The following is a 23,099-nucleotide window of genomic DNA, read 5'->3' as shown; positions in this document are numbered from 1 at the left end:
GTGTCAACTCCGATGATCCGAACGATAAATTTGCTTCCGTAATTATTGCACATAAGTAGTGCAGATTGACGAAACGATGGTCAAGAATCACTATAACTCCACGCTGCGGACGGCAGCGGTGAATCCCTTCGTGCCCCCCAGCTCTGAGCCCCCCCAGCCCCCGGTCCCCTCCCACGCTGGCCGGTTGGCGACGCGGCGCGTCACCACCACCGCACCGGCCGGCGCGGCGGGGCGGCGGGGTGCGGCGAGCCGCTCGCAATGTTTTGCTTCTGTAACCTTGCACAGTACTAAATCGAACTGCACCGGTCGCGGATCCCCAGTCACGCTCATCGTCAATTGGTCCATTTTTTTTGCACTCGTATCTAGTCGATTTTCCCCAAGAGAGGATCTTTTAGTGAGTGTTTGTGTTCTGGTGAATGGATGTTTCGGTTAAGTTGCGTTAAGCGCGTTAAGTTGAGTGAATCCGGCGGGAAAATGCAGAACTTAGTGCGTCTAACGCTGATCGCGGCGTGTCTCTGCGCCGCTACCGGCACCCCGCTCCCCGCGCCATCACCCGTCGCCAGACGTGCTGACCGCAGTGACCAAAGTGAGTGCAACTCAAATTTAATCACTCGTAATTAATTGTTTCTATCGATGAAGTGTTGAGTGGCGTATGAAAAAATCATGAAAGAATTTTTTAAAAAAAATTGAATTTTGGGCAGCGTCTAGTGGTCTCTAGATTGGGGAAACGAGGGTCTCTTCGTTTTTTGTTTAGCAAAACTCTTTAGGGCATCAATGCCCCCTCCCCCACACCCAGTAAGAGTTAGGATCCATAGGAAGTTGGTACATTACACTTTTAATACGTAGAAATCTACAGAGAAATCGAATATTCAGCATCTTCCTCGATGTAATTCTGTTCTTTTTCCGATCATTATGCAAGAGGTATCTCACCAATCACTTGAACATAGAAAAAAATCATAATTTCACCACAAAACTCAATTTGTTTTTTTTTTTTTTTTTTTTTTTTTAATCAAAAGTCGATATTGATGATTATTATTATGATTATACATCACAAGGTATGATTATACCTTGTGATACTTTATGAGATCTAGAAATAATGATAACTTCTTCCAATTACCTCCGATTAGTAGATCCCTTTCTTGAGGAAAGTTAAATTTATCAAGAAGGGACAGAAAAATTTAATGTAAATAGGGATATACGAACGAATTGAAATACAATGGGTTAGTTCGTAAAATTATCTGGAGGTGAACCCTGATGCCCCTGTTCTCTGAGGTTCCCACTGATGTCAAAAGTTCAACAACGATCATCCTCAGACAGATACGCAACGTATTTTGAGCTTCAAAATTTTCGGATGAATTTTCAAGCGCACAAAATTAATTATTGCATGCTATGAGTGTAACGACCTCCGTATGTCTGTCTCATTTGAGAGGAACAATTTTGGCTCTCGTGACCACGGGCAAATCTTGAGTTTCGATGTCAACCAGAGGGGGGGGGGGGGGGGGGGGCTTAGCCTATACGGCGTTGCGGCCGATGATCTCTCGTTGCCATACCAGTAGCCGTGCGTCGGAAATGTTATCAAGTAACATCCGCTTGTCATATGAAGAATCATACTGGCGTAGGTATTAAGGAAGAACGTCCTATGAGCATTCAGGCATTGCCTAGTATCCACTTATACAAGTTGAATCTGCTTAAGATTTAATACCTGTTTTTTTCTGACTTTTCCACAAAATATTATTGTAAACTTTTATGTGAAGTATCTCGAAAAAAAAAAAAAAAATTCCAAGACGTATTTCAAAAACTTTTGGTTTACGTTTCTTGCTGAGAGGTTAGCGATGGAATTTTCTACTCCGTCCCTGAGAAATTTCCTAGCTCTCCCTGTACCCGTTCAATCGATCATACGGTCACATTCCACATTTCAAATGGACGAGCGGTGATTTTCGTTTCATGAGTGCTGTGATGTCTTGAGCTAACAAAAACAAAAGGAGCAACACTTAAACGAACTGTCAACAAGCGAGCGAAGAGTGTCATTCATTCAACGAGCGTGTGTATGATCATGATCTTATTACTCTGCACTGTTTCTATCCACTCACGACACGGCAAATTGACAGAATGCGCGCTTGCCAACCAGGCGACACTCATTCCGCACTTCAAATTAATGAACTATCGTATACTTTTCATAGCACACATGGAAATATTGCGAATAATTTCGCATGGATGAACTTAGTTTTCAGAGAAGAGCCAAATACATTGAAATGTTGCTAGATGATGCAACTTTTTTCGTGTAAAAATCGAAAGTTTCAAGATACGAAACTTTCAGAATTATTTGTGAAAATCAAGTTAGACAAAAGAGCTCTTACGGTGACAAGAAAAATAACACGAGATAACTAATACTTACATAGCTTTTGCAACATTGCACAAAGCGCGCGACCACAATTTTAAAAAAAACTGACCTTTAAGAGAATTTTCAAAGTGGAAGAACTATATGGATCGTGAATTCAAGAAAAACACGGATGAAGTTTGCACGTTTGCATATTTAGAAATGATCAGTTCGGAACGCTAATAAATTGTCTCATTATGCAAATTATGACTTGAAATTTTGATCCAATGATCGTGGGTACATTCGAATGCGGTTTGAATCGAAATGATGGAAAAATTGTATATTTGACCTGAAATAAATTTTTTCCTTGCACTGATGGTTTGAATTTCTACGTTTATTGCTTGACTCCGGTGTATTTACTTTTTCACTGAGCTTTTTTTAGTATGGAATATTAATGAATAGAAGTTTGAAACATTCTTATGACACTCCAAAAATTGCTCATGCCTCAGTAACATAATAATGCCTTTACCGGCGCGGCGACTTGATAAGCAAGCACGAGCACAGCGCGGATATGCGGAGGCGAGAAAAATGAGAGCGCCTTCAGTTCAGTCGGTAGGCAACACGGGCATCCACGAAGCACGAATAGTTGCATTCGAAAGTTTTTACCATCAATGTCGCGTTCGCGTTGCGTTCTTACTTTTTGATTGCTCCTCTCTCCCTTTTCAATTGTAAGCAAATTCCCATATTCTCTTCCCTTTAATCTTTCAAAAGAGACTAACATCTAGGTATTCATTAAATATAAAATAGGACAGGAAAAGGCGGGGACGAGACTGAAGAAATACAATTATTTACAAAACACGGGACGTTTAGATCGTCTTCCAGGTCATTATCAACCGTCGAAAAAGAAAAAATTAAAAATCTAAAAAAACAAAAGCTAAAAAACAATGTTTATGGTCATGTCAACGAGAAGACAAGGTTATTCCACCCAGTCCTCCCGGAAAAACAAGTGGTATTAAATAGACATGGCAAAACAGTTTTTCCACGAAAAATAAATGGAAAATACGCAAAATATTCGTATTTACGAGTCATGCCACTTTCCTTTCAACGGCTTTGATTGATGATGTATATAAACGAAAGACAATTTACCCAACGGTTGCTTTACGTGATCAGCCGTCTTGCCATGAGATCACCTAATTTTGAAAAATGTAAATAAATCTCGAGGGTGAGCGGTTCGGGCTCTCCAACATTTTGAAGATTTACTTTTATATTTATGCTGATTGTGAGATGACTATCAAACTAAAATAGCCAATATTTCAATTCTGATGGAAACTCCCCCTCCCCCCCCCCCATTTTCAAGAATTTCCCATTTTGCGAGTCCGGCCTTTTGAGGCTAAAATGTCCCACCGGCTGATTCCTCCTTCATGCTTCATGGACACCTGCATTCGCAAAAGTTCTGAAAATATTGATTTGATTATTGGCGATATTACTTACGACGATCTTCAGAGCTGGTCGCGGGCGCTAACGTTTCTGCTGGTTCGCTGCCCACAGCGAGGAAAAATGATCGAATCAGTTGCCAGCCTGAACTAAATACTTTGCCTTGAACGAGTGTATTTTCGTTGGCGATCGAGCACGCAAAATTTTAAGTGTGTTTTCGTTTCCAATCGGATTGACTTGGCACAAGTCGATGGACAGTTTCATATTTTGTTTTGAATAAACTCCATCGCGGCGTACCTTTCGCGCGCTTATACCCAACGGTGGAAAAATCGGACCCGCGGCGAGAGGCGGTGGAAGCAAAAAATTGAATAAATCTACAACCCGTGAATCATATTAGAAAAAAAGAAGGAGACAACAATGACTCGTTTTAGAACTGAGATTGTGATTAGCGCAACACTTTTTACAGCAGTTGCAGTTTTGCTCTATCTATGATAACTACAGGGGAAATGACGGAACTTGTTTATTGGGACACCCCTGTGAATTTGGTCCTTTCAAAACTAGACCCTGATCGGATCCCATTCTTAGAGCACAATTGGGGTTTACATTTTGGATCCCCCCTTTTTTTCCTCTTGGTTTATTGACTCATATTCTGTTAGGAACCCTCTCAGGCACCCACAGACTTCATTTGATGTGCTTATGACACCAGAGGATAGACGCATCCATGTTCTAGGCTTTCCAACTTTTCAGGGATTAATGCCAAGGGGAATATGTTTCTGCAGGTGCTTCGTAAATTCCGAGAATATTCGTAGCCGCTTCAGGAATTTGAACCCGGGACCTGATCACCTACAGTCAGACACGCCGACCTTTGGACCAACGTGACCGGCTAGGTTCATTTTTCTGACTAAGGTGGCTCTACTGAAATTTCTCCGCGAAGGTGGAAAAAAACACCCTCGATATATTTGAGTAGATGACATGCATTTTTTTTGCCGAAGGTCACACATCTGGAGTAGGTAGCTAAGAAGACAACTACGCGCGCTCGTGACGTGCAAAATTAATGATAATTTGGTGGATGCATAAACACGCGCATGGGCAGTGAGGACGAGACATTGATTTGACGCGCAGACGCAGTGGCGGGGCGCGGGGCAACCATCAGAGAAAATGGAGCGGGAAATCAAAGTCTATGAAATTCGTTGTCAAGGACGAGTAGGTAGGCAGTGCTTCGAAAAACTTCTGCCGACCCGGACATTGGCTTTTAGCGATCAACAAAAAACATCGGGCACCAACAATGGACAGATTTAAAGACTACGTCATTCGATACTCGCTTATTTCGATAATTCCACCCACAACAAATCGTCGCCCTCCTGTCATAGAGGACGTAACTACACTGGGCGATGAACCCTGTCGTCCATATAAATCAATGATTTCCCGGGCTCATCTCTAGGTGTAGTTACGCCCTAATGTCAGCCAAGCGACGAAATGATGGGCAGATCCAGACACTTCGGACAGGAGGCGGCTTTTTTCTTAACCCTATCCACGGGGTGGGGGTGGTGGGCATGGAATACTCCTCAGGTTAAAGGGGGCCCGAGGGGCCTCTCCCAGAGCATTTTCGAAATATGCAGTTGAGTCATTTTCACTGGGGGAAAAAAAAAAACACATTGGATCTAGAGTCCAGACTCTTGGAAACATTGACAAAAAAAAGGCGACTCTTGATTCAATCAGATTTAAGCTTAAATCAAAAGGAAATCCGCTCAAATTAAGGAGCTTGGTTCTTGTTTAAAGCTCAAATCTGATTGAATCAAGAGTATTTTTTCTTGTCGATGTTTTTAAAAGTCTGGACTCTAGATCCAATGTGTTTTTTTTCCAGTGTTCGTCATGAATATTGGACTGCATTTTGCAATATTGTCATATTCTTTAGCTCATTTCTGGCTCAGTTCAGAAACAACGTATGTACCTACCAATAGTTTCCTAATACACAAACGTCTTTTTACAGATGAGCCAGAAATTGTAGCTCCGAATTGCAAAATGTAGTCCAATTACCGAAGACAATATTTTATCACCCTCCTTTTTTCCTCCATTCCTTCATTTTATCTTCACATTTTTTTTATCTTTACGTTTTCTAAAGGACCCACGTAAATTTCTGGGGACGGAGCGGGGAGGCCCCCCGCCCCCATAGTTCCCCCATGTTCACCATCTCCTTTCCCCTGCCCTACTCAAGTGAGTCTAATGGAGGCAAGGACCCTACACTGGAGCACCGTTTAGTCGTGCTATTAATAACAAGGGCAGGGGGATGGGGCAGTGCGGACGGGAGCTAAGGCGAATTTTCACGGCAATTGTGTTACCGTGTTCTCAAGTGGGGGAGTTAACTAAACTGTGTCACTGTGCGAGAGCGCGCCCATCTTCACGTCCAGACTAATCTGCCTTGAAACACTTCTTGAACCACTCATTGTCAGCCGCCGCGCCGCCGCAGACGCATTCAAAATTTCATTTTCATTAGCGGTTGCTTGACCTACTCCAACCGGATCGTTATATCCATGAGATCGGATCGGGGCTCATCGTCTGTGCCGTGAGTGAACGGCTTCACGCATTGCAGTTATTAAATGCATGAACTGCGGGCCGATAATTGGAATTGATAGACAGAGCTGTAGACAAAGACGACGAGAGCTTTACGGAGGGATCCTAGTGGTGGAAGCGGGTGTTTGCAATGGACTTAAGGAGGTGGGTAATAGACTAACTAATGGCAACTCAGGAGAGACTCTATAGTTAGTCCATCATTTTCTCCCTCTTGTCTATAGGAGCCACCCATTTTAACCAATGGGGACGCTCCATACTCCCTGGGTCTTCTTTGTCTATCGCTTTGTCTATCAATTTCAATGAGCTGGGGAACTGGGGCTAGCCGACACACCGGGAAAAAATAGTTGTTTGATTATCTTATTATGACACTGATGAAATATTTTTCGCATCAATGTCTAGATATGATACTAAAACTGTCACATTGTCGGAATTAGCAAACATTTTGCAATTTGGAGCTATAACTTCTGGCTAATTCTGTATGCACCATTGATTTTCTTATGCACATAAGCAGGGCCGGATTTACCTACTTGCCGCCCATGGGTCACCTATATTTTGCCGCCCCCTTCTCATTCGTTTTGAAACATCAATTTTTAAAACATCAATAAATTCAAGTGAACGTGCCAACGGGGGAGGGGTGCATAAGACGCGTTTACTCGTGTTGGACACATTTTTTGGGAAAGCCATGTCAACACTACTAGCAAAAGTTCACGAAACTTTGCTCGAAAGTTAAGTTACGTAAACCTATCTCTGTGTGGACAAGGCCTTCCATTCATAAGAAATGAACGAAACAATTATGACTGAACAAACATAAATATGGATCAATGATTTTAACTTCCGCCACCGCGCCGCGCAGACCGCACCGTATATGGCGCAATGCGTGAAGCATTCTCGCAGTCTTGTAGGAGCTATGCGTTTCACGCTGACCGCACTGTTTTTGACGCAATGCGTGAGGTATTCACGCATTCTTGTAGGCGCTATCCGGTTCACGCTGACCGCAGTGACCGCACTGTGTTTGATGCAATGCGTGAAGTATTCGTGCAGTCTTGAAGGCGCCGATATGTGTTACATGCCGATTGCCGCGTTGAGGGCTTCTTTTCATCTCAAATCCTCGTCGTCATTTCTCTCTAAGTCGCGCCGTTCCAGGCCAAATTGCATGTTTGGTTTCCCTCCTAACTCGACTAATTATAGGTGATGTCTCTTGTATCACTGAAAGTCGACAAAATTAGAAATTACCATACTCTCAGAAAATGAGAGATTTTGTCGCTTTTTCTCGTTAGTAATTTTTTTTCTAAATACGATTTTTTTTTATACCTATTCAAAAAAATTGCAAAATTGGCCGCCCCCTAGATTTACCGCCATGGGTCGCGGCCCATGTGGCCACCCTCTAATCCCCTGCACATAAGTGTTTTTACGGATGAGCCAGAAATTATAGTTCCTAACTAGGAAATGGAAGCCACACAGCATTAATGCCAATTTTTTCAACGCGCCATGACTACTTCTTGTGCCAGAAGTTACCTGAACATTCCATATTCAGACCTACACTATAACAACTGCCCTCGGGGATTCCTCCACTCGCGAGAGGGCGTGAGACATCAGAAACTGTATTAAGTGATAATTCTGATCCAATTTAATGGTCATCGTTTTTCTGAAAAATTCGTCTGGGACATTATCGACGATTTACATGGTCCGCCCCTTTTTATGTACCCGGATTCTTTCCCCTTCTATTCCCATCGGAATGCATCGCTGTCGATTTGGCCCCTCCATTCTTAAGGACAAGGATCGCATTCAGGGTTCTCCACACATTGGGGGGACGGGCGGGGGGGGGGGGAGGAGTTGCTAGGATTTCAGCCCCAAGGCTAGGGCCCTCAAAAAGCCTGCAAAGCACAGCATAATTTCAATAAAAACGTTTCTCTCTCTTCAGCAGAGGTATAGAGTCTTGCCGGCTTGATCCAGTCTGTCTTTTTTTTTCTTTTCTTTTTTTTTTTGTGTCGCACTGCTGTTCTGATTTTTTTTTTACGCATCCGATGATTTCACCGTATGAAAACTAGGTTTTCATTTAGAATAATGCTTCAATTCCAATTAAATTAATCAAACAGCAAATTTCCATGTGATCGATTATTCCATTTTTCTGTCCTCTGAAAAACCAAAAAATAAAGAAGATGTCTCAGGAATCCTGGATAGGAAAAAATGCCTGCCACTCAGGGTTTATACCGAGATAGTGAACAATGATATTAATCATTTCCGTAGTGCCAATAAAAAAGTGGCATTTGAGGAGCTATCCAGAAAAAGGGCACATAGCTAAAAATTGCGGTGGAGAAAAATGCATTGGGAGTTTCCATCGTTAATCTATGGCCACTGACTGGGACTTACGTTCGAAATCGGGAGTTCAAGCTGCGATGTATGTTACAATCAGTAGTCAGAAAGTAATAATGGAAACTTAAAATTCATTTTTCTCAAACGCGATTTTTTGCTATGTGCCCTTCTTCCGGAAAGCTCCTCATTTGTCATTTTTTAAAAAAACCTCGTGGAAATTTTTCGGGAAAGACCCCCAGACCCCCACAAAAGATCCGCATGCAAAGGGGCCCGCCGGCTGATCCAGCGCCGCGGCCCACACCAGGATGTGGGGGGCCTGATCATCCATCGATGAAGACACCCTAGATCTTTCAACGCGCGGCGCTCTAACTGCGGCATAAATCCATTGCCAAGTCCTTGAGTCCCTCTTGAGTCATGCGTCTAATTTTATCTCTCATTCAAGTCATCGCTAAGTGTAGCAGGAGCAGGTCGGGAGGGGGAGGGGGCGTTGCGGGGGCGTGGGTTTTATAAATTTATAAATAAGGAAGCTGGAGAAAATATGCCGCGACGCCGCGTCGCGTAGCACCTGGTGGCTCACAATCGCGATGACCGCATCAACGTGCTGCCTCCGTAAAGTCACTCGCAAACCGGATGAAATACTATATAGGGCAGTTTGCCAATCATAACTCTTCGAGGAATTAAGATAACGGGGGAAAAGCTGAAATCAAGAGTGAGGCTCAATTTGCAGCGTGATTGATCATCATCATCATCATTATGCATCTTGCAAGCGAGCGAGTGCTTTTTCATGTCGCTCGAAGCCCTTGGTCCTTGGACGCACCCAATTGACTCATATATAGGCGGAGGCCCAAAAAGCATAAGCAGAACATTGAGCGAAACCGCAAAAAGCCGCGAATATTCGCCATATCACTGCCGTGTCGCGGAAGGAGATGATCATAATGTGCCCTCACGCGGAAAAACTACTTCGGGCCTGAACAGGGACGTCCAAGAAATCGTCTTTATTTTCATCGTTTTTCCGGAAAATAAATCTTTAAGAAAATGTGTGACAGCCCCATTCGACGGTTTTGAAGTCATAATGACAAACGAGGGATATACCCACTACGTTTATGAGAAAAAGAATAGTAAATTCTGAGACATTCTAATGGAGAAGCGCCGTTTTTACTATAGATTTTATAGAGTTCATAGAGTCGTAAAGTAAGTGGCGACTAATGTTCATACGGCGTTTTTTAGCACGGCAGAATGGCGAAAGATGCGTCTCGATCTACATGCTGCTCGTCTCTCGTCATGCGGCACACACTGTTGCCTCTGATCAGCATCGATAATTTGCCGCTCATGGTTGGCTTACAAAATGTGTGATCTCGGACCCAGGTGAGACCAGCTAGAAAACTACAGGCGGCAGTAAACGGCGCTACTCGTCGCGCTTACTTTGCGATCAATCGGAGGGATAGGGGGGGGGGGGGGGCTAGGCGTAGTCCCCCAGCTGAACGTAGGGGGAGGGTGGGGGCACTCGGAACCAGGCATGTGCTGAACGCCTCTTTTCGATCAACAATGATCAGGTTCACTGCCATCTAAAAATCGCAGTAGTCCAGTATCAATAGTAGTTTATGAATGCAATGAAGAGGTCACAAGAGGTTAGAGCTGATTCTCATGTATCTTGATTGCTGAATCCGAATTTGATGCTTCCTACAAATCCGCCTTGTGCATTTTCCGGGAAAGCCGGAAAACTGCCGAAAATGACGTTTTTACGCGCTTTTCCGGGAATTTACTCGACTACAACTTTACTGATAACTAATTTTACGCTTTGACGAATATCAAGCTATTTATTCCCGGAAAAGCGCGTAAAAACGTGATTTACGGCAGTTTTCCGGAAAACGCACGAGGCGGATTTGGTGGGAAGCATCAAATTCGGATTCAACGACCAAAAACACATGAGAATCAGCTTTAATCTCTTCTGACTTCTTTCTTGCATTCATACCCCCCTTTTTAGATCTATTGGTACTGGACTACAGCTAAAAGTAGCAGTCATTTAGCCTCAATCTGGAATCCAGGGTGTTTCAGACCAACCGCGCCAAGCTTTTTTTTCGGTTGTTTCAACGGGCTGATTGTTGAAATTGATAGACGTAGCTATAGACAAAGAAGGCATAGGGATAATGGAGTGATTCTATTGATTGAAATGGGTGGCTCCTATAAACTAAGGGAGAAAATGGTGGACTAACCATAGGATCTCTCGTGGATTGCCGTTAGTTTGTCTATTACCCACGTCTCTTGTCCATTGCAACCGCCCGCCTCCACCAGTAGGATCCCTCCATATCCTTTTCGTCTTCTTTGTCTATAGCTTTGTCTACCAGTTTCAACAATCAGCAGGTCGTGCTAAGTCAGGGACCGCGGGATTTAATAAGGAGCCGATCGCAAGGAATTTCCCCTCCACATTTTGCTTTGGTCATAAAATTGACGTAAATTCTACGGGAAAGATGGTATCTTGGGTGATCGGCCCCAAGATACCCAAATTTTATGGTCTCTGGAACGGCATAGAAAACCAACACAAAAAGGTACACTCGCCATTATCGTCACCAAAAATCGCAGCAATTTTTCACTGCTCTCACATCCCTACTGCGAAGTTAATCACTCTCAAGACATGATCGTTAACGTCCGCCTTTGTTGTATTGATGACTGATTCAGTGGCGTGGCGTGAAGGATCGATTATCGATATTTCTCCATTTGAAGCTGTGGTTAAGAATCGATTATCAAGGTCAAGGTGTTCGTTGCGAACACCTTGATAATCGATCCTTTTCTGTACATTTAAATGGCAGATCAATCGATATATCGCAAAGCACGCCACGTCACTGGACTGATTGATGGTCCATCATCGATCAACAAACACAAAACAAGCAGAGACACTGATCGGACTGTTTGCGTCTCGCAGCCAAGTTGAGGAGCCAGATCTAACGATGTCCATTTCAATATGAGCTACCACTTGCCCGGTAGTACTCTGTTCCCACGGCTCAAGTTGAAATACATTTAGTATCCTGTTAACTAAATGCTGCCCAGTTGCTGTAATTATGCTGGGAGGGAGTGTCTCATATCGGGTGGGTGTTGGTTTAGTTTTGTCTGCGTCTGTGACGTCGTGAGTGCCCCGCCGTTGCTGTGTTCCGAAAGAACGCCGCATGAGCCCTCAGCCATTGGAAAATTTCTGTCGATAAAATACGAATCTTCAGGGGGGTTCGTGAATATTTTTCTTCAATTTTCCAGCGAATTTTATTTGCGATTTAATCTGAATCGTGAGGAAAGTTCAAGGAAAAATGTTTATAACTTTTCTTAAATATGAATGATTTTTCCGGGGAAATTTTGCAAAATTCGAATGTTTATACGGCGTTCGTCCTTGGCACGGCACATAGTGGATTAAGTTAATAGGAGAGGTCGGACTACATTTGGAGACTTTAAGCGCTTATAACTCCGTTGATACAAAACTTTGAGGTTCTGAAAGCGGTTTCATTGGTTTCCTCGTGAAATTTTTTTCTATGAGCACCCTTTGAACACGGATAAAAAAAAGCACGAGTTTGTTGTGTGATATGGACATTTCCAATTAATTGTGGTAATGCACGAATTAATCGTGGTCGTACCCCAATAAATTAGGTTATACTGACCCAAATGTTGCGGTACTACCCTATTGAGTTACGGTTCTACCACAATTAATTAGAAATGTCCGTATCATCCAACAAATTGTGGTAGTGCCACAATTTTAGGGGATAACCCCTAACACTTTTTTCCGTGAAATTCAAAATGTGACGAATTAAACACCAAAATTTGCAGTTTAAGTCAAAAATTTCACGTCCGGCCTTTCCAATTGCCTCGATCCTCTGTGCGGCAGACCGCAAGAAGGCCCAGCCCTCTGTTCTGTATCTCGGCTTCCAACGCGGGCCAAATTATTGGAAGCTTAATTCGCTGTAAAAACGAGGATTTGGACCTACGCAGCGCGAATCCTTCGCTTTCCGTATGCACAGCAAGAAGTTGTGGGGGGGGGGGGGGGGGAGGAGAGGAAGGGAAGGAGCGGGGGCCCAAGGATTTCTAGAGGAAAATCTCAGTGGTTTGCGATAAATCGATTGATTTGCCATTTAAAGCTATGGGAAAGGATCGATAAACAGGGCGTTCGCAGAGAACACCTCAATAATCGATTCTTTACCATAGCTTCAAATGGAGAAATATCGATAATCGATCATTCACGCTTCGCCACTGGAAAATCCCCGGCGAGCGGGCACCAGGCGCGAAATCGTGATGGTCAGCCAAACACTTTCACGATCCGAGCTCTGAGTAACAAAAAAAAGACGAGTAGTAAAAAGAAAAAAAAGATGCAGAATTGAGGAAAAATATGGAGGGCGCGGGGTACGAGGTATGATGATGGTCCACAATTACTCTCGAGCGAGATCGACTCTGCGGCTCGATTGTTGAATCGATATCGAATGACTTTGATCGATATAAAGTATTAGTAAGGTGGGGATTAATCGATCAGGATCATTTGATAACGATTCTGATTGACCCGCCGGAGTCGGGAACTGCGCAATTTTTATGCCCAGACACGGATACAGTGCATACATTGCGTTGTCTGCGCCAATTTTGTGGATCCTCATTTTTGAGAAGGTGAAACTGCAACACTGAATGATTAAACTCCCATGTACGATCTGGGTTGCGCGGGTGAAATGAAAAATATGAAATATTGAAAATCTCCATGAAATATTTCATGAAGTTTCACAGAGTTGTCAAAAATATGAAACATATGAAACATATTTTCAGGGGCAGGGTATGCAACACGCACTAAAAATACCAAAAAGCAAAAATCAATCGCCTGCTATTAAATTTTGCATTTCATATGAAGTTTCAAGATTTTATTTCCCATGAAAAATTGCAACCCTGTGTACGATCGACCTATATTTTGAAATAAGCAGTCACTGTTTCTCTAGAAATAACACACCTACGTGCCATTGCTTTCCTTTTTTTCTTATTTTGTGTCTTCTTTTTTTGGAACAGCATTCCTTAAAAAAAAAAAAAAAAAAAAAAAAAAAAAAAAAAAAAAAAGCGCGTACCTATCTACTACAAACTAACGATATGTTTGTTTCTATCGATCGACAGATAAGAGTTAAATATAATCTCGAGGTAGATTATTATTCAAGTATAAAGAACATCTATTATTTTATGTTATAATGTGAATTGAAAATTATATTACACGCATCCCACATTTTAGGAGGGAAAAAGCAGATCGTAATATTATTTTCACTACTATATTCACCAAACTTCATTGTGCCAATTGCATTTAAAAAGTCACTTACGTGTGTATGGGCTTAGGTTGTTACAGATGGTTTCAGGAAATTTTGTCAACGATTTTTTGTCCGCGCACCTTTTTTGTCCAGTAGTTTACGCCCACGTATAAAATAAGCAACAGTGACTTGGTCCAAGCGTTATATTTTAGTCGGTATGTAAAATTATTTTGACAATGTGGAAATGAGAAAATGAGATAGAAGGAGGTGTTGTTATGGTTGCTCATTTTCTAAATGAAATGCTATTACTTTCTCCTTTTGAATCATCTTTTTAAATTGTCATCGGTGAATATTTGGTTTTATTTCTTTCCTTAAAAAATTGAATGTACAATATACCTTATACATGTACAGGTACTTTTTTTTATTTATTTACTTTTTTTTCTTTACGAAATTATTACCTCATTTTGAAAACATTTATACTTTTAAAACGTGACAAATATTTGTAAAACATTTTCCAAGCGACATTAATCTCAATGAGCTGCAGTTGTGCCGACAGAAACTACAAAAATGAATAAAAGAGGGGAAAAAACTAAGAAGCACGCAATCTTTAGTTTTAACCCATTCGTACAACGATCTTTTAGAGTCAAATACGTTAAATTTTGACCGTTTCGTTGCGCGTACACCTCGCTGCATCACAATGAAAGCACAAAATGTAAAAAAAAAATTGAAGTGCTTTGGAAATCATTAAATTTGACACGGAACCACCAATATTTAAAAAACACACATTATATTATTATTCTCCTTTGATAAATTGATACATATTTTTTCTCCATCAATTTAAATGAGAATAATCAACGCAGAGTGTGCTAACATTTCAAAATCATGAGTTAAAAAACGCTAACTATGCGAGTATAAACATTAAAGCCTAACGGAGCGCAGCGGCGTGCTGCCAGCGCGAGAGGCTCATGCACTGGCGCCTACAAACCTAAGTGGATACTTCAAGCTTTGTGCAATGCGTGAAGTATCCACTTAGGTTTGTAGGCGCCAATGCGCGTTTCGCGCTGGTCGCCCGCCCGCCGCGCCGTGCGGCGGCGCCTGAAGCAACTATTTCACAACAGAGGTGTTGCACAGTATTATACGAAATTGAACGTATGAAGAATGACAGGCATCCTTTAAAAGTACAGCATCTTTCCTCGCAAAATAAATCAAGATACTTATCGTACACAGGAAAAATCTAGGAGCCTTTAGCTGAGGCAAATCAAGAGGTTCATCCGGTTCAGGTATAACAAGGTGGGAATTTCTTGAAAGATAATTAAGTCCTGTTACACCAAAAAGGTGTAGAGAGTTTTAGTGAATTTTGTCTCATGGAATTGACGCTCCCCCATTTTTACCCAAACTCTCAACTATATATTATTCTCCGTTGGACCAAACCGACAAAACAAAAAAACAAGCAAACCCTCATTCTTCTAAGACATTATATATTTTCATCCAAAAACGTCGTGAGCGATTGTCGTTTGTATTTACATTTGGGCCAATTAACTTTGGGTCTCAACTGGCACGTGGACCAAAACTTCCGTGCCGAAAAAACGCGTGGACGTAAATTACTGGAAAAAACAGGTGCGCGGACAAAAAATCGTTGACGAAATGTCCCATAACCTTATAGATTTCCCGTCGCATTTCATTCTGTAAAGAGGCAAATGGTCATTGTTCTTGTTCCAAATTTCGTGCGACATATCCGAATTATTCTTTGAAAATTTCGCTTTTAAACGTCAAAATTAGTTTTTCTAAAGGGGGAAAAATAAAAATAAACATCCAAACGAAGGATGACTCATTACAGTAGGTTAAAGGAAACGTCACATACCTTGCTTAGAGACCCTTTTCTGAGATTTCGAGAGCTGCCTAAATTTAAACACATTTAAAGAATGCATTGCTCGGAAAATTGACAGTGTCGTGAAAAAAAGCAGTAATGGTTTACTTCATTGGCACAATAGGCAACGCTGGAATTAAGTTAAGGTTTAAGAGACACAATCAAAGTTTCAATAAAAGTCGCATGCAACGGATACTAAACGAATCTTATCATAGCGCCGCTGGATGCAATTATTCGAGCTTAATGGATGTCCGTATTGCATACCCGCGGAAGGGAAGGCGTTTCGACTGTCCAGGCACTCTACTTCACCCGCCACCCTCGGCACTCAGTAGAGCAAATCAGTGGGAGGCATCATACAAAATGTAGAGACAAGCTCACATCAATGTTGTCATAATGTCACAGGATTTAGAAGTGGTTTCGTTGATTTTCTCGTAAAATCACCCTCAATAAACATTCCATCAACTTTAAAATATGAAGATATTATCGATTATTAGATTACAGAACGGTGGCGAGTTGAAATACACATAGAATACCGGGAACATTGTTCACAAGGTCACGGCGAAATGTGAATTTTTGAACGAAAAAGAAAACGTGGCGCTAAAATTATTCTAAATGATTGAGAAAACGGAGCAAAACAGAAATAAACCAACGATAACCGGAAATGGCGCGATCCAATTTTAGCCTCTGAAATAACTGCCAAATTATTTATTATTTTCGCTTCCTGTGGATAGTTTTGGATGTTATTATCTACTGCTGTTTTTATGAAAAACTTACATCCCATTGGGTGCGGGGGTAAAACATATTTACACACATTTTTAGTACACATTTTTCTAACAACGGATTAGAAAATATTCCAAATTTTTGGATTAGGAAATATGTAATTCTTTCCTTTGAAATGATTGACGGGAATCACAGATTAAGGAGATAACTCACGATGTTTACCAAATTGATATATTAGTCGCGACGCAAGTGAAATTTACTTTCGAAAAAAATTATTTTTTTTTGTTCATTTAAGAGCGCATCAGTCTATTCTAATTTGAAATTTAATGGTGTCATGAGTTTTTATTTAATTTCTCTACTTTGAATGCCTTATTCTCGAGAAGTTGTCACTCTCTCATGCGGTAAGCCTATCTTGCAATTTTATACTAAAAAACACATACTTACAACTTATTGTCAGCCTAAATTTCGAAATACGAATTGACGATGAAACTGTCAAAACATGTATCTCAATAGTGGTGTTTCAAAATTTTCACTCCTCCTTTTTCGAAAAGCGTCAATTACCTACCAGACATATTGTGAAGGAATTCTTTTGGTTGGGGCATCTTTGATTTGGCAAGAAGAAATCGTGCAAAATGTGAAGATAACTCATCCTCCAACAAATTAATGTACCACAGGAAATCTACAACATAACGTCCCAAACCGACCCGGGAGTGGTTTTGTAATTTTATTTGTAAAAATACTGATGTAGCGGAGGTGTTCTGTCCGCTGAGAGAACGAGAATCAAACAACTTATCGTCCTAATCAGATCCATTCTCGGAATAGGTGGATGAACCTGAAATTACATCTTCGCGAATTATATTATCCTACACCCCATGTGCGTATTATTAACGTCGCCGCAATAAGAATGAGAAAGAGGTTCGGGAATCCCAGAGAAATAAAAGAAGGACTTGATTCGGTATCGCTTTTACGGCTTAATTTGCTAGGAATCTGAAGATTTTCTGCTATTTCCGGAGGAGAGTTGAGAACCTTGCATGGGTCTTTCTCCGTGCATACCATCAAGTAAATTTGTTACCTTGGAGGTCGAATACTGCACTAACGCCCTCCCTTTTCTGCGAGAGCAGGATTGGGTTATTCTGCTGGAATTATGACGTCACTAGGAATCGGCTGGTAGTGGGCTCTAATAGCAAAGACTCGTGAAAAAATTATTTGATAAAATTTAACGGGAAAAGAGAAAACCTCATAAAATGTGTGCATGGCCGGATTTACCTACTTGCCGCCCATGGGCCGCCTGTATTTTGCCGCCCTCCTCTCATTCATTTTGAAACATCAATAAAATCCATCAAGTGAACAAGCCGGAGGGAGAAGGGGGCATAAGACGCGTTCACTCGTGTTGGACACATTTTTTGCGTAAGCCCTGTCAACAGTACCTACTAGCAAAAGTTCACGGAACTTCGCGCGAAAGTTCAGTTCCGTAAACCTATCTCTGTGGGGACAAGGCCTTTCATTCGTAAGAAATGAACTAAAAAATTAAGAAAGAACAAACGTAAATGTGGTTTAATAATTTTAACTTCTGCCGCCGCGCCGCGCCGTGCCGCGCTGACCACACTGTGTTTGGCGCAATGCGTGAAGTATTCATGTAGTCTTGTAGGCACTGTGCGTTTCACGCCGCGCCGACCGCTGTTGACCGCACTGTGTTTGACGCAATGCGTGAAGTATTCATACAGTCTCGTAGGCGCTAATATGTGTTACATGCCGACAGCCGCGCCGAGGGCTTCTCCTTTTCATCTCAAGTCCTTGTCATCATTTCTCTTGGCGCCGCGCCGCTCCAGGCCAAATCACGTGTTTGGTTTCTCTCTTAAGTCAACTAATTAAAGGTGCGCAGTCTTTTGTATCACCGAAATACGACAAAATTAGAAATTAATGAACCCTCAGGAAATGAGAGATTTTGTCACTTTTTCTTGTTTGTAATTTTTTTCTGAATCCGCTTTTTTTGCACCTGCATTTAAAAAAATTGCAAAAGTTGCCGCCCCCTAATTTTGCCGCCATGGGCCGCGGCCCATGTGGCCACCCCCTTAATCCGGCCCTGAATGTGTGACATGACTTTTTGTCAGGTTGCAATACAACACAGGTGCACTGCTCTAGGGGCGGCAAATTTACAGGTCAACGCTTTCGTTTAAAACAAACCCGACGCAAATCGGTCCAATAGTTTCCGATATCGAAGGACGACATACAAGCCTTAGAGTTATAATTACATAGACGATTGTATGTACATCCAAAAGAAGAGACAAAAAGCAAAAAAGGCAAGTTTTCCTTGGAATTGTTCAATTTTTAGAACAAATCGGAATATGCAGCGGACAATAAACACTGGTGCAAACATATTTTTTTTTGCAAACAATTGAACACATTACCCTACGTTAAAACCAAGGGGGGAAAAAGTACATACGTTTAAATCGTCTATAATGCGTTGCATTACTTGGATTGATCTCTTTTTTTCAATGTTTTTTTTCGACGTTTTATCTTGTTGGCTCTTCGCACCTCATGAAAGAAAATCATCGATAGCGGTACCGGAAAACGTGTGGATTAAAGATGACTTTTAAATGGCGAGACGCTGGAGCGCTCTCTCCGTGACTGGCAATTTAATCCCTCGGCGAGCGTTGCTCTTGCTACTGAGAAACTTCTTGCGCATACGAAATAATACGCATAGGTTGTTCCAAAAGTAAGTGAATTGGTGCTGCCATTTCAAATCAAATAGTATTAAAGACTTGATGTTGGAAACTTGTCAAATTCTATTTGGACTGCGTTAAACAGAAAGGAACCAAAGCCACATCAGCTATTGCCAAATTGAATTGGGCACTTTAATTTTTTACCGAAGACGGTTATGCGGATTTTTCTGCAAATTTCAGTGAATTTTCTACGTGGTATGCGAAGAAAATTCCTCAAAAATGTCAAAGGAATCCGCAAAAACGTTCTCTTGTAAAAAATTAAATCGCTCTATTGAATTTGACAATAGTTGATGTGGCTTGGTTCTTTCTGTTTAACGCAGTCCATTTTATCAACTGAAACCAAGATCGTCTGAGTTCTTTACTTGACAAAATTTGAAATGTTTGTCAGAATTGGTGGAAAGTGAAACGCTGCCGCTCAGATGAGTTGTCAAAGAACAATTTTTTTTCTACCAAAAGATTGTATCTTATTTCTAGTGCATTTTCGTAACTAAAAAAAAAAAACTCCTGAAAATATGAAATTTGATGGTGCAAGACTGTCCGGTTGTCGCAAGATAGCTACTGTTAGGGTTAGGGTTGTTAGCATGTTCATCCTAATCTGCGCGTCGAGAGAGCACTAGCTTTAGATCATTTTTACAAGTTTTATATACAAATTGTAAAAGAAAAGCAAAAAAACTTCGTTGAAGAACGTGTTTTTAATTTGCGGTCCGAGCGGCTTTCCCAACGAGCTTTCCGCGAATCGGCCATTTCACTCGCGGGCCGATGCTCGCCCAGGCGGGAGGGGGGTCGGATCGGGATTTGGCAAGGCCGGGGTCACACAGATCGACGCGACGCGACGCCCCCCGCCGCAGATTTCGCTTTCCACGAACTCGGCCCCCCCCCCCTCCACCCCCGCACTATAACGGAAATGAACTGGCTGACATTCATGCGTTTGCAGAATGCTCGAGTGTCAAGTTCTCAGACCACATGCGAGGATTGTGAGCAGGTGAAAAGCGTTCGAATTGTCTTGAAATTCCTCAGTTTTTGACTTGGGCGTCATTTAAGAAGCTGAGTGGGTGGGATAACATGTACTCAAGGTCCCTCTAGAAAACTCCGATGGTGGAATTCCCAAACCACGTATCTTGTTTGCGGTGTTCTAAAATATTTACTCTTATTTTCATTTTTTAGCGGTGAATTAACAACTCAACATCATTCCTTGAAATTTTTTTAAAATTTGCCTCGCACGAAGAAGAAAAATTAGGGAGATGTAATTTTCCTTAGTAGGTAGAATCCTTAATAGAAAATATCCGAAAACCTGATGGAAAATAGAGAAAAATTGGACATTTTCTTTATATATTTCTGAGAAATTTAAAATTCAGAAAACAGATAGAAATAACACAGAATGTAGACAACAAAATAGTCTGTTTTCCTTGTATTTCGTGTCCGGAACATAGACAGAAAATAGAAGTTTTTTTAAAAATAATTTTCTCACTTCTATTTGATACATCTATTTTCTTTCTATTTTATTTTTCTGTCTAGAAAATAGATAATTTCTAAATTAGTGCTAGACAGAAAATAGAACCCCATGCTACTTGGGTACTTTAAAAAAACGGGGCAAAAAAAGAGGAGCTGTCTTGTTATTGTAAGGTTGATAGGTATATTCATAATTGATGGTCAAATCTGACGTCATGGAAGTTCGAGGAATCGAGCAAGTACGCGACCCCGGTAGACGAAGTCGAGTGAACCACGCGAGCTGACAGGAGTGACGCACGTTGCGTCGTTGCGGGCGCCCGCGCCGGCAGTTTATCCTCCAATAAAGTTCCCACCCATCCACGACTCCGTGAGCCACCAAGTATAAAATTAGTGGTAGTCGTGCACTTAATGTATAATTCCCTCGAAAAAATTTTATAGTTTCATACGATGGTGCTTGTTAACTCGAGATTACAAAATTTTTCATACCTTTTTTGCGGTGCGGGAAATCCGACAAAAGAATATTCACTTAAATGTAAAAAAAGCAACCACTCTATGATGTCATACTAGCGGAATATCACGTTTGATCACGTGTATTTTAGTAGATTTGATCATCCGTCACGACTCCTCCGACAATTTGACCACATTTTGCAATTAGAAACCATGATAAGTGGCTCAGTTTACAAACAACATATGTATCATTAGTTTCCCGATGCACATGGGTTTTTTTTACGTATAAGCCAGGATTATAGTTCCTAATTGCATAATGTAGTCTAATTATTGAATTCAAAAAGCGAGGGTACGATTCCGCCCGTTAAAACGGCAGTTTTCGTCGCTACTCTAGCGTGAGGGCGTACCGTAATTTCCGGTGAGCCCTGTCCTATACATAAATTGGACTACATTTTGCAATTTGGAACTATAAATTCTAGCCCGGTTTAAAAACAACGTATGTGCCATAAGTGTTTTTCCAGAAGAGCCAGAATTATATAGTTCCAAATTGCAAAATGCAGTCCAATTCATGCTTTATAGGGCTCATGCGGAAACCGAGATACGCCCTTACGCCAAAGGAGCGACGTTTTATGAGCATGATAGTATGGCCGGAACGGCTCGGCATGGTAGTGTCCAGTGGCGACTATTGAAAGTTGGCAACACTGTTTTATCTCCATTTAAATGTATGTTACACAATCGATTCTGGGTCGATTCAGAATCGATATATTCAATGAATTTAAATGGAGTATTGACAGCAGGATTGCAAACTTGCTGGAACCGCCATTGGTAGTGTCTATGACGCTCCGTCGAGGGTGAGGGGAACGATCGGAGTGCGATGGTATTTTTCTGATTCCAAACCTAGGGTTGGGGGACCGAAGGGGCCGTGACGAGCTTGTCTTGCCGAAAGTTGGCACAGCAGCCAAATTGCGGAGTTTTCAATTTCGATCACGTCACTTCACCAGGGATCGCTCGCCAAGTCGTCGTTGCTTATCAGTAGGTATACGCGACTCGAACACGTTCCTCGATTCTGAATTAAAAAAATATTTTATCACACACGAAGCATGGTTCCACGTCTATAATTAATCGAATTCTTTTCGCATGCCGCAGAGTTAGCAATTGTCGGCAATTTGCTGGCCACTATTGAATAAATTAAAAATCATTTAATTCAGAAATAAAGAACCGATATTAGCTAAGTATTGATTACTTTGCCTTTAATGTGAATTGACACTTTTTCCTACGTAAAAACATGACAGGGGCAGGCACACGCAGAAGAGCGAGTGGTGAAATCCGTAACCTTATATTAGTCGGGTTTAGAGCGCAGACAGGCAACTAAACCAACACCGCGACAATGCGTAGAGTATCACAAAAAATGAAGGCGATCGAAGCCGACATAATTCTTTTAAAACCCGTCAAACCTTCACTATAGTATCCGCCCCGATGCGCAAATTTGCGATTTATCGGAGCAGCACGTGAGCCGCTTGCAAATCGCCGATAGAAAAAAATTGCCTGCGACACATAGATAGGGTTGACACAAAATGTGCAGGATTGACTCTCTATGTGAGGGATTTTCTAGTATCAGAAGGTTAGAACCCGACCCCAACAGTCATTAAGGAACCTCTCATGTATTCAACCCTCCTACTGAGAAACTTTGATTAATAACATAAGAAAGAATGTTCTTGTAGCTTGATAATCCAACGACTTTAACCTCCAGAGCTTTTTCAAGATTAGGAGATGATTTCAGACAGGGCCGGATTTGCCTACTTGCCGCCCACGGCCCGCCTGTATTTTGCCACCCCCATCTCATTCGTTTTGAAACATCAGTAAAAATCGACAAGTGAACGTGCCGGAGGGAGAGGGATGCATAAGACGCGTTTACTCGTGTTGGATACATTTTTTGCGGAAGCCCTGTCAACACTACTAGCAAAAATTCACGGAACTTGGCGCGAAAGTTAAGTTCCGTAAACTTGTCTCTG

At 41.7% G+C, this 23,099-nt stretch overlaps 1 protein-coding gene across 2 annotated transcripts in view; it reads left to right on the top strand.

Moving 5' to 3' along the window:
* Positions 1 to 270: 270 nt before the first annotated feature.
* vir-1 (virus-induced RNA 1) overlaps positions 271 to 23,099 on the top strand; it is a 38,670-nt gene continuing 15,841 nt past the window's right edge. The window contains exon 1 of one of the 2 annotated variants that reach the window (XM_019058902.2): positions 271 to 586. In XM_019058902.2, coding sequence (XP_018914447.2) covers positions 421 to 586 — 166 coding nt within the window. In that variant the 5' untranslated portion in view covers positions 271 to 420. The remainder of the gene's footprint in view (positions 587 to 23,099) is intronic. The other variant, XM_019058908.2, reaches the window with a different exon arrangement.

Source organism: Bemisia tabaci, chromosome 7, assembly GCF_918797505.1.
Source record: "Bemisia tabaci chromosome 7, PGI_BMITA_v3".
NCBI classification, from domain to species: Eukaryota; Metazoa; Arthropoda; class Insecta; order Hemiptera; family Aleyrodidae; genus Bemisia; species Bemisia tabaci.
The sequence above is the reverse complement of the archived record's forward strand: the minus strand, read 5'-3'. Positions and strand labels throughout refer to the sequence as shown.